This window comes from Pimephales promelas, chromosome 14 (assembly GCF_988280905.1).
Source record: "Pimephales promelas chromosome 14, fPimPro1.hap1.1, whole genome shotgun sequence".
Taxonomy (NCBI): Eukaryota; Metazoa; Chordata; class Actinopteri; order Cypriniformes; family Leuciscidae; genus Pimephales; species Pimephales promelas.
This window is the reverse complement of record NC_142782.1, coordinates 7,810,541-7,823,127: the sequence shown is the minus strand read 5'-3', so window position 1 is coordinate 7,823,127 and position 12,587 is coordinate 7,810,541. Positions and strand designations below refer to the sequence as shown.

At 37.7% G+C, this 12,587-nt stretch overlaps 1 protein-coding gene across 1 annotated transcript in view; it reads right to left on the bottom strand.

The window, feature by feature from the left end:
* Positions 1–12,587, bottom strand: part of tp73 (tumor protein p73) — a 63,357-nt gene that overhangs the window by 26,023 nt on the left and 24,747 nt on the right. The window contains exons 5-6 of the mRNA XM_039669857.2: positions 5,885–6,071; positions 2,130–2,245 (exon numbers count right to left, since the gene is read on the bottom strand). Coding sequence (XP_039525791.1) covers positions 2,130–2,245; positions 5,885–6,071 — 303 coding nt within the window. The remainder of the gene's footprint in view (positions 1–2,129; positions 2,246–5,884; positions 6,072–12,587) is intronic.

The window sequence follows — 12,587 nt, the reverse complement described above, 5'->3', positions numbered from 1 at the left end:
GTCTCGAGTACTACAACACTGATATATCATTAAAATGAGAGCACGATTGTAATAGATTAGAATGTTGTCAATTCTTTATGCTTGACTTGACCGATATCAGCGCACTGTTAATCCACAACGAGAGTTACACGCAAATTGTTAGTCTTATTATGTTGTCTATCTCTGATTAATCTCATTCAGGACATGTTTGGTTTACTGGTGTTCATTCACCCTTCAGTTTCAGCTCAAATGTAATGCTCGACACTATTGACTATGGGTTATTTGAGATGTTGTTTTTAGAAAGATATTTCTTTTTCAAAATCATTGATGATATTACAGTTTTTCTGAATTGCTAAAACACTAAACCCCATTATCTGAACTAAATTCTCAATAGCCTAAACCAATTTGTTGAATAAGTCACTCTGTCTGTAAAACTTTAAACAAGTTCCAGTAGTTAAAACACATTTTTCAAATCTCATGAACTCTTTTTTTTTTTTTTTGCAAAACTCTGAACACAGACAGGCAAAAGTTAAATACTACAACACAGTGTCAGCGATTACACATGACTCAAAATTGTTCACACTTATACATTTTTTCTGTAACTGCATGCTTTGGACTCTGTGTTCTCCATTTTTTGATGTAGTGTGATGTGTTATAATAATAATAATAATAATTCATCACATTTATATAGCGCCTTTCTGGACACTCAAAGCGCTTCACATAGAGGGGGGAATCTCCTCAACCACCACCAGTGTGCAGCATCCACCTGGATGATGCGACGGCTGCCATAGTGCGCCAGAACGCTCACCACACACCAGCTTACTGGTGGAGAGGAGACAGTGATGAAGCCAATTGGTATAGATGGGGATGATTAGGAGGCCATGATGGACAGAGGCCACTGGGCAAATTTGGCCAGGATGCCGGGGTTACACCCCTACTCTTTCGAAAGACATCCTGGGATTTTTAATGACCACAGAGAGTCAGGACCTCGGTTTAACGTCTCATCCGAAGGACGGTGCTCTTTTGACAGTATAGTATCCCCATTACTATACTGGGGCGTTAGGACCCACACAGACCACAGGGTGAGCACCCCCTGCTGGCCTCACTAACACCTCTTCCAGCAGCAACCTGGCTTTCTCAGAAGGTCTCCCATCCAGGTACTAACCAGGCTCAGCCCTGCTTAGCTTCAGTGGGCAACCAGTCTTGGGCTACAGGGTGATATGGCTGCTGACAATAATATTGACTCGTGTGTATGATCTGTAAGCATTGTTTGATTTTGAGCAGATAAAATGGTTTTGAGGTAATTGTTTGATTTTGCCAGAAAAGTCAGAGATTCTCTGCATGTGGTTTGTAATTTGGTTTTGTGTTTAAGGCTTTGAGAAAGTGAGTGATGGTTTCAAGAAATATGTTTAAGCAATTAGCAGTATTATTTTGTTGTCATATTTTTTTATTTTTTTTATTTCTCATAACAGACTTGTTTTATTTAAAGTTGTTTCTCGTTATGGCTTATGCGAAAATGCTCAGTGATGACTGTAATCACTTTGATCATAAAAAATAAAATTAAATAAAATAAAAAGATTTGCAGCTACAATCTCCCATATACACAGCATTATAACGAGAACAAGATTGTAATAGAATGTTGAAAATTCTTTGTGCTTAAGTTGCTCTTAACAATTCTATATTCGATTAATCAGATATATCCCTAACTATTACAACTTACATCTGCACAAAAGGACGCGAATGCGCATGTGAACTTGACCATGCTAGTTTGAAAGGGTAACTTAAGGGTAATTGTTAACCACATTCAAGTGTTGATAAAAAAAGAATGCATGAAGCTAGAATAAAAAAGGTCCGTTCTTTCTGATGATATATTGCATGTTCAGATATATTTAACAACCAATATTCTGGGAGCCATGACATTTATTGTGAAATTTATTAAAAATACAGGGCGGGAAAGAGTTAAAAGCATCCTCCTTGTTTTTCACAAAGGGTAAGTGTGAGAAACGATATACATTTTGTACAATTTCTGATGGAAATGTGAGTGATTCACCCTGGTTGCCAGGGTGTTGCTGTGGGGTTGCAAATGTATTAGGTTTGAGAATTGTTTAACATTGTGTAAGACACTGTAGAACTGCAACTGTTCGACTAACCTGTGGATTCTCATAGGGAACTAGCACACTCTGTCGGCCTGTCACAGGGTCATCCACATACTGACTCAAATTATTGCCTTCCACCCGTATCAAGTGACTGGCAGGAGCTGTCTGACCTGGACAAAGAGCAGGAAAACAAAGCTTCTCAATTAGAGGAGACAAGAGGAATATGTGTTTGTCTGTTTGGCAATCTTTGGAATAATATACCAGGGAATAAAGGTGAATAATAAGAATGATGCACTGTCGCTGGATTTAAATAGTCAAATGCTTAAGAGTCTATGATTGGATCATTATTGAAATGATTATTATGCTTCTAGCATGTTATATGTTTGGTAACAGTTCTTCTAATCCTAATTGAAGGAGTGGGTAGCTTTTCATTTCTTAAACAACCATGTAGGAAGACACACCATGGTAATATTCCAGGATGACAATGTCAAAACTCATCCGGCTTAGTTTGTGAAAGAATGATTAAGAGGAACATGAAGAATCATTTAACACATGTCCAGATTTTGAATGCATTGAAAGTCTTTGGGATGTGCTGGAGGAGACTTTACAGAGTCCTGGACTCTTGCACAGTCAATACAATATCTGGAGCAAATATTGATGCGCCTCTTGATGGAAATAAATGTTGTGATGTTATTTCCATCAAGAGGTGCACTGCATACATTTTTGGTCAAGGTCTGTTGCCAAACATATAACATGCTAGAAACATAATAATCACTGCGATAATGATCAAATCATATACTCTTAAAGGAACACTCCGACTTTTTGGGACTTTAGCCTATTCACCTTATCCCCCAGAGTTAGATAAGTCCATACATACCTTTTTCATCTCCGTGCGTGCTATAAGTATGTTTGACGCACCCACCGCTAGCCTAGCTTAGCACAAAGACTGGATGTGAATGGTTGCAGCTTTCATACTAATCCAAATGAGTGACAAAATAACGCAAACGTTTTCCTATTTACATGTTGTGGTTTGAATAGTCACAGAGTGTACAAATAACAAAGTCAAATGAGACACAGAACCGTATAAAACCTGGGAACTATTCTCTGAAGGCGAAGCACTGCTACTTTGACGGAGTGATAACCGCATTACCTGAGACACGCCGTGGTGAGGAGCAGTGTTTGCTCAGAGTTTGGGTAACAATTTATAAATAGTAAAAGCGTAGTTTACAGTCATGGGTTTTCGCTCTATTGTAAATAGCTGCGACAGTAAACAGGGGAGGTAATACCATGTTTCACAGAATTCCAACTAAAAACGCTGACTGGATGAAGAAATGGCTAACTTACTTGCTCTGGATATTGATCCAAACACACCTAAAGAGATTATCAAGGGACATTATGTTTGCTCAGTACATTTCAATGAGGAATGTATATTTTGAAAAAAAAAAATAGAATTTGCCACACGAACCATAATGTGCTGAAGAGGATACGGCCATCCCATCGATAGCACAGACAGGACAAGTGCATAACCTGCGGCTGAGGTAAGTGTTCCGTTATGTTTTTAGATGACCTACTGTAACATGCCATTAGCCAGAGCTAATGTAACGTTAGTGACACTATTATATGATTAGGCTATGAATATGTTTTTATCTTGATGCGGCACGGACGCGCTTGGAAAAAAACGAGCACGTTGAACTTGCACCCTGCGCGCGGCGCGCCTAGCCTAAATTTGAAATAACCATGGAAATAACGAACTTGAGCGTGCAAAAGGGTACGATAGGCTGTGAGTTCATTGTGCAAAAACAATTTGTGCTATTACTTTCCCCTTATTCTATCCTATAGTAATGCAATACTGTAGGCTATATGCTGTTGAATACATTTGGTTCAGCTAATAAATTGCATTTAAAATATATTGATTCCTGTAATAATAATTATTTATTCATGTTCTGTGATATTTATAAATCTGGATGCGTTTTTGGTTGGAATTCAATGAAACATGGTACTACCTGGTCTCCCCTGTTTATTGTCACAGCTCATACAATAAAGCAAACACCCATGATAAACTATGCTTTTCTATCTAACGTTAGTAATTGCTGACTCTTTACTCCAACACTGAGCGAACTGCTCCTCGGTGCGTCTCAGGTGATGGTTCACTCTGCCCAAGTAGCAGTGCTTCACCTTCAGAAAATATAGTATTTATACGGTTAAAAGATGTCTATGTCTCATATGGCCTTGATATTTGTACAGTCTGTGACTATACAAACCACAACATGTAAATAGGAAAACGTTTGCGTTATTTTGTCACTCATTTGGATTAGTATGAAAGCTGCAACCATTCACATCCAGTCTTTGTGCTAAGCTAGGCTAGCGGTGGGTGCGTCAAACAGACTTATAGCACGCACGGAGATGAAAACGGTATGTATGGACTTATCTAACTCTGGGGGATAAGGTGAGTAGGCTAAAGTCCCAAAAAGTCGGAGTGTTCCTTTAAGCATTTGCCTATTTTAAGGGATACTTTAGGATTTAGCATTAAGCTTTGTATTAGTAGAAAACCTGTAGTATTTTCGAATTACTATGCTTTCCACCCTCATAACCCCCTGAGACGAGAGATTAATTTTTTTTGTCTGGAAAAAATCGTCATTTTGCGTCATCGGAGGATTTTTTGGCTAGAGGCTAAAGACTACAGTCCATCAACTGCAAGGGGCTGTCCCGCATGTTTTCAACTCACACATAGAGGGTGGGATCTCACTCACAGAATGTACACATAGTGTCAGACATTGTTTTTTTTTTTTGGAAGCTAAGCTAGCAGGCTCTTGTTCTGTGGAGAAAGCTGAGTAGTAGGGGTTACCATCCACTTTTTCCTGGACATGTCCAGGCATCGATGTCCGGGATTCAGCTTTTGCTTTCTGCAGTCGCCATTCATTGTTTACATGCACACCTTTTATTTCAATCTAACTGAATTCATTCCGATTGGTGAATCTGAATGTAGTGTTTACATGAACGCTAAACAAGTGATCGGTTGATGTGCGTTTTAACATTGCTAAGAAAATTCCCGGTCCTCTGTGAGAGATACGAGACCAGTGCGTCTCACAGGTGTCGCTCATCGGTAATCACGCCAACGGCCTCGCACCTTTCTCCCACGGCCCATATAGCCTTGTCCTGCTCGTAAGCCAAAAATACATTTTTTGGCTTTTCCCAGTCTAGAAAGCACCAAATTTTTAGAAAGCACCATTTCTTCTACTTAAATGACCCATTTTAAATACACATTCATCTTTCCTGAGGTGAAGCATCCCTTTAAATCCAAACAGCGACTTTTTTTGGCCAGGCAGTTTTTATATTAGAGTGAATAATGCTAATAATAAAAGATTTATTTAAATAGTTGTTCAAATTTCTTTGTTAACCAATTGGCTTTATGCCCAGCTGCACTACTTCCTGAACTTCAGCCAGCTCCTTGTTTCCTGTCTGTCATTATTGGCCAAATTGATTAATTCAGGTGTGTCTGATTATTGTTGCCATGACTACTGAGGTCAAGCACACCTGAATTAATCAATTTGACCAATAATGGCAGACAGGAAACAAGGAGTTGGCTGAAGTTCAGGAAGTAGTGCAGCTGGGCATAAAGCCCATTTGGTCCATTTTTCACTTCATAACAGATGTCATCACATCATATACAGAAAGAAAGCATATTTACATTTTATCCCACTAACATGAACAGTCAAGCAACAGAAAAAGTTATTGCATTTAAACAGTAAAATGTCACAATATCAAACAGTAAAATGTCACAATATCAAACAAAAATGGAGTTTACAAACTTTCATTGAAGTCCCGTCCAAGTTCATGGTTAGGACAGCGTTTGACCACCTCTGTGACGTGTTCAGCCTTCTTGTAGATGGGCATGGCTCGTATCACGCTGCCGTTTGGGGGCGAGGAAGCAAGCTTGATCTGAATCGGACAGGTCTTGGCAATCTGACAGTACAGTTTCTTCAGCAACGGAGAGTACTGCAGAAAAAAATGGAAATAAACAATGGGTTATGCATAAGCATTTGAATCAATAATACTGCTTTAAGAGTGAAGCCAAGACAAAATGTTAAAAATGCTCATTTTTAATGGTCCTTCGTCCATCTTGGCAAAATGTTGGTCTTTCATTACACTAAACTCACACACATACACACACACACATGCCAGAGCTTGTCTAAAACTATAAAGACATCCCAGATATTCCCTCAAAAACCAAATGTACAGGCCTGCTTTGTGCGGACTTGTAATAATGTGATTCAGATTTTATGAAAGGGAGATTGTACACCAGGTGCGGCAAAAGAACAAATGTGATGAGCACTGTTTGCTGAATGCTACTGATGTTGCAATCATACTCATATCTTTAACTCATGGAGTTCATAGAGTTGTACAATTATGAAACTTAAATAGTACAGATGACATCTAACGTCTTTAAACCTGTCCCAAGTGTCAAGAATTGAACAGAAACCGCATTGTAAAACCAAAATAGTTGACTGAACTTGAAAAAAAAATATATATATATATATTATTTTTACTTCGCTTTAGAGAAGTAAATAAGAAACATGTTATAAATAATTACATATATATGTAACACACATATGTATTACATATGTATTGATTTAGTAGTAAGTAATCAAAAAAGGCCGATTTACCCCACAAATAAAATGAATGTCAAAAAATACTTTCCTGAAGTCAATTATGACTAAAAGGAACTTTTTCTTTTTTATGTATATATATGTATATATATATATATATATATATATTTACATTTCTTACTTAGTTCACAACACATTTTCTGGTAGAGAAACATTAATTTTATCTAAATATTTTTTTCTTAGCATCATTTTAACTAAAATTCAATGCCGCCAACAAAGTCCAACCCAGATCTGCCAATTTCATATACTGAATGATGAATTGATAATCTCGTAATATTTTAGTTAATATCATAATAAATTATAATATTTATAATATAATAGATATGAGGCATATTTAGGGATAAGACTATTATAGAGATTTGAACTGGGTCGGAAAGCAACCACCCAGAAAACCCTAACACATAGCATAGTAAATTGTGGAATATTGTCATTATGAGTTTAATTGTTCAGACCTAAACAAAAACGAAAAAAAATTTTCACTTTAATTAAACAATTCATTGTGATTTCACACCATTGATTTATGTTTTCTCTTCGACCTGATTGCTTCGTGTTAAACTGACTTTTTGGCTTAATTTAATGTTTTCAAATTTCATTTTTGAAAATGATGTTTCAATCAAATAGGTCAAAAATGAGTAGGTCAGTTTACTTAAAGGGGTCATATAATGGTGCATTTACTTTTACAAGTTGATTGTACTGCAATGTGTGTTGTCAGTGCCTGTACACAACCATCATTTAATGATAAAAATCCATCCAGTGGTTTTGTTTTAATCTCCTTATATGTTTTACCCTGCCTCAAAGCGAGCCGTTCGACCGTGTGACGTCACACGGTTGCACGCCCCTCCCACGGATGTTGATTGACAGCAGTGTTTCAACACAGACCCGCCCTGAGCGAGCTGTCATCATAGACGATAGTCCTCATTGTTGATACACTGGAGCAGAATGGCGTCTAAGCGATTGTGTTGTTCTGTTCTTGGGTGCAATAACAAACACAGAAATCTTTCTGATGTTCCTAAATTTGAACCGCTGAAGACGCAGTAGCTGAGTTTTGTTTACGAAGGGAATATTCCCCACGATCAACGTCAATACTTTCTTGTTTGTGCGAATCATTTCTCACCAGACTGCTTTATAAACGAGGATCAGTATAAAGCTGGTTTTGCTAAGAAGCTGCTCCTGAAAAAACTAATCGGTACCAACTATTTATGTTCCCTCTGCACCTAGAGTTTTATTAATCTTTATATTAATCTTTGCAAATCGCGGGAAAAAGTTTTTCATGACGTCAATCTGTCAATGAACTTACGTATAATGTTACATCTGTAAACACAGCGTTCGTATCTCACTTCTCTACCCTGCCTGCCAGTGCATACAAAGATAAATCAAAGTGACATTAGGTTAACCAACCATTCAGAAATGTCCTCAAGCCTTAAGGCCCGTTCACACCGCCAGCGACACGCAGCGACAAAGCGACAAGATCCCATTCATTTCAATGGAGCGCTGGCGACATCAGGCGACACGAGCGACAGTGACCGTTGGCGACAGAATGTGGGCGTGTCAAGCGACAAGAGACAAGCGACAAAAGTTGAGAATTTTCAACTTTATGCAAATGAGAAGCGATTTTTGCGAGCGACAACCAATAGGAAAGAAGACTTTCAGTGGAGCTCACGTCACCGTCAGGCAAGACAGAAAGAGTTTGAGGACGATTTCACTGTTTTATATGATTTGACTGTAACCACATACATGGATAATAAAATGATGCATGGAAAAGAAACTGTCGAAAGTCTCAGTGAGTTTAATTCATACATTTAACATTATAGTTCGAGTGTTTTCATTTTGTGATGCACGTTTAGCACTGCTGCAGTTCATTTTACAATTTCCCCTGCATGTTGACTATTAGGCACAAGAAAATTGATTATTTGTCAAATTCAAATGACGTTTTTATAATTTGTGACAGTATGAGTGAGTTTAATTTGTTCATTGATCGATCGTTGATCTAGTAAATGATTTAATCCACTGAACACTGACGTGGTAATATAAAAACACTCTCCCAACAGCATACGGTTTCTTTTTAGCCTTAAAAGTAATTTATTCCCAGTCAAATTAAAATTATTTAGTTGTATATATATCACTTGTGATGGTATTTTGTATAGATATGGCCAGACGCGCAGTCTACCAATAACATCAGAGCGACAGCACTGTGAACGCCCACAAGCGACATCACAGTACAGAGCCTAGCGACACACAGTGACCAAGTCGCTGGCGGTGTGAACGGGGCTTTAATTGTAGAACTTCTTTGCGGCCGTCATCTTGTTCTGGTGCAACTCCGGTTCAAATTGATACGGTTGCACAGTTGTGTCCTCAGAGACCGACTCCCGCTGCCATTCTCTCTCCAAAACCTTCAACTCTTGTCAAGGCAACACTCCACGTGCGTTCACACCCGCAGAACAGAGGGGTGGGGTTTATTATTTAAAGGCATATGCACTGAAACGGAGTGCTGAAAACAGAGCTGATTTTGACCAGGTAAAATTGTGTTTTCTTAAAGGAGCAAAACGCAAGTATCTGAGTTTTTGCAGAACTACGCCCCCTCTGGTGACAAGCAAAACTGCGTGCGCGCTCACACACACATACACGCACGTTTGCACGAGCTGTTCATAACTAAAGGAGCATCATGCGGCACACATCTTTTGTTACAGTTATAATGAGGTATTACAGTTATAAATCTGCAGGTCATTTAAAATATATGAAAGGAAAGGCATTCGAGTACACACTTATGTGTGTGTGAGGGGAAAACAGGGGTAGTAGAAAACTTCGGTTTTTGTTTCCATCTATCTCCATATTGAACTGTTTTATGTGCTTACTGTATCCACGTATGATTGTATAATTATGGAAACACGTTCATGAACAATATAAGTTATTACTTTGTATAGGACCCGTTTGAGCCCTAGAGCAGACCGGAGATCTCTCCGTTTGTTGAAAGCCTTCCCGATGTTGACTCTCGTCTTATTCCGACGCCTGGCACTGGGCAGACAGAAGTTGTATTTTCTTTGTCTCACGTGGAGTTTGCGTTGGGGTTTGGAATGAACTACAAGCCGGTCTCTTTGGGGCTGTTTACACCTGGCCACAATGTGTTTTCTCAGATCGGATAGCTATCTTATTTATCAAAACGATTCCATTACACCTGGTCACATAAATGTGTTTTTGCAAAACTGATATAATCTGATCTTCAATTCCTGCGCTATAGACAACAGAATTCATGAAGTGCACGTCACCGAAAGCAACAGATATGAGCTGCATTTTATTAATCATCGGCTAATTTCAAAATCAGCAAAGACGGCAATAAGAGAGAGCGGCAACAGCCCGGGTTGCCTGGTAAGATCATTTCATTTCTTTACTTTTAATGAAGATGGTAGTGTTAAGCATCTGCGACTTACTTTCACTTTGATTTGCGATAGATTGCGGCGCGCTGGCTTTATGAATAGACGCTCAGCTGCTCATCTAAGGTGATGCGCGTCATCATATATGACTAAAATAACATGACATAACCTATAGCCTGCTTTCAACAACCAGATGCATTTACACTTGCACAGTTTTGTCTGGAATACGGCCCAGACCACGTCCTCAAGTGATTTGAGCGATCGGATTCAAATCAGTCTCGAATGCGTTTGGGAGGGCAACCTGGTCTTTTCACGATCGAATAGCTATCCGATCACAGAAAACGCATGAAGTGACCAGGTGTAGGCTAAACAGCTCCTTTGAATCCATCTTCTACTTTTGTGGAAAGTTGACTAAAGTTGTCTTCTCTGATACGGAGAATGGCGGCGAATACCTGCAAGACATAGGCACATAGCCAGGCGAGCGTGAACGCGCATGACGTCACGGCCAGTGTCAGATTCGAGCCCGAATCCCTCTTTTTTATTTTACTGTACAGGATTATAGAGGCGATCTCCGTGATCAGAGAAGGGCTCATTCAGCCCATCAGGCGATTGTTTAAGCATGTATGGGTTAGAAAACGGCTATTTTTAACATGAAATGTTGCGTAATGCACCTTTAATGAGAATTTTTAATAAAAGTATATTACAAAGTTTTCATTTAGACCCTAAACATTCATATTAGCTTGTACAAAAATGGCATTATATGACCCCTTAAAACTAGATAACCAACACATTATTTTCAATATGTTGTCACTTGTCACAACATAAACCACTTTGCTTAATCCATTTGAGATGTTATCACATATTTTGTGCCAGTGTAAACACAGCTTAAAATCACTTATGCAGAGACTGACTAAATGATTTTAGGCTGTTTACACTAGAACAAAATATCAGATTTTTTTACTCACATCTGACACAGATCAAAATTTTCCTCATTGTTTTCTGCTGTAAAGTTGGGCATTTTAACATGGAAAGTCTATGGGATTGACTCTCTTTTGCATCCAGTCTCTAGCGGCCAGACGTTATTTCTACTCAAATACTTGAGGTAGGATGAACTTGATTGAATCAATGTTTAAGTTTACTCAATTCAGTTAAGTTCATCACATAATGTATTTGAGTAAGGGTAACATGTTTCCATTATGAGTTATTTTTTTATTCTATTTCTTTATCTACAATTTCCATAATAATAAAACACACCACAAAGTGATTTTATTCCCCTGCTAACCTAATAAATATACAGTAAAAGTGACAGTCTCTTTTCTGTCCAGTATTTTTTTTAACTTTGCAGTTACTTTACTGTAAGATCAGGACAACTTTCACTGAGTGATTATGTAAATGAGTAACATAAACACACATACACACATAAGAGAGCCAATGTACAGATGTGTCAGCACAGGGAGATGTTTCAACAAGCCCATGTAACACACACACACACACCCTTAATCACATCATCTTGCCACTGTTTTACACTTAATCCATCTGCTTTGGACATACACCATTTATCATTTGAATTGAGTTGAAATTATTGTTGAGTTGAAAGAAGAGTGATAATTAAAAAGCAGACTGATTTAAAGATAAGAACATTAGTGTGCTAATACCACTAACTGAAAAAGAAACAAGAAGAGCTCAATTAGTGATGCTAATGGATAAAGGTCCCATAAAGGTGGGTTTCACAATGATACAGAAGAACCATTTTGGTAAAACTTTTAGTGAACAGTTAAATATAAAACAACCATATTTTCTTAGAAAAACATTTAAATTGTCAAAAAGTCATTTTGTGCAAATGAAATTTTTCTTCAATGAACACAATTCTTATCAAGAACCATTTTTTTCTGTATTGGGTTCTTGAGTTGCTAATCATTCTACTTTACATTATAGGTGCTCCATATCAATGTATTGGTTTCTGGATTCTTTCTTAAAGAACTTAAAGAACCAGATAATTAATAGTTATTGGCTGGAAAGCAAGAAATAAAGATTCCAAAAGGGGGGTTTCATAACAATGTCATAGAAGAACCATTTTGGGTTCCCAAAAGAACCACTAAGTTCTTAAAATAACCACTTTTCTAAGTGTAAAGAACATTTTAATAATTTGAAAAATCTTTTGTTACTATAAATGAACTTTTGTGAAATCGAAAGGTCCATGGATGTTAAAGGCTCTTCATGGAACCATAAAACGTTTTATTTTAAGAGTGTATTAGATATTCAGAACTATTTTTTTTTTCTTTTTAAGAGTGCTTCCACTTCAAGGATTTTGATTCAATGAAATCTGTGCAACATCCATTAAGGGTGTTATTGTTGAGGGATCAAAATCATTTGCAAAAGCTGGACTCAACTGTCTGAAATGCTCAGTGGTCAATGATTCAGCTAATTAGATAATTAGATTGAACTAATAGAAATAATATGATATAATATAATATAAT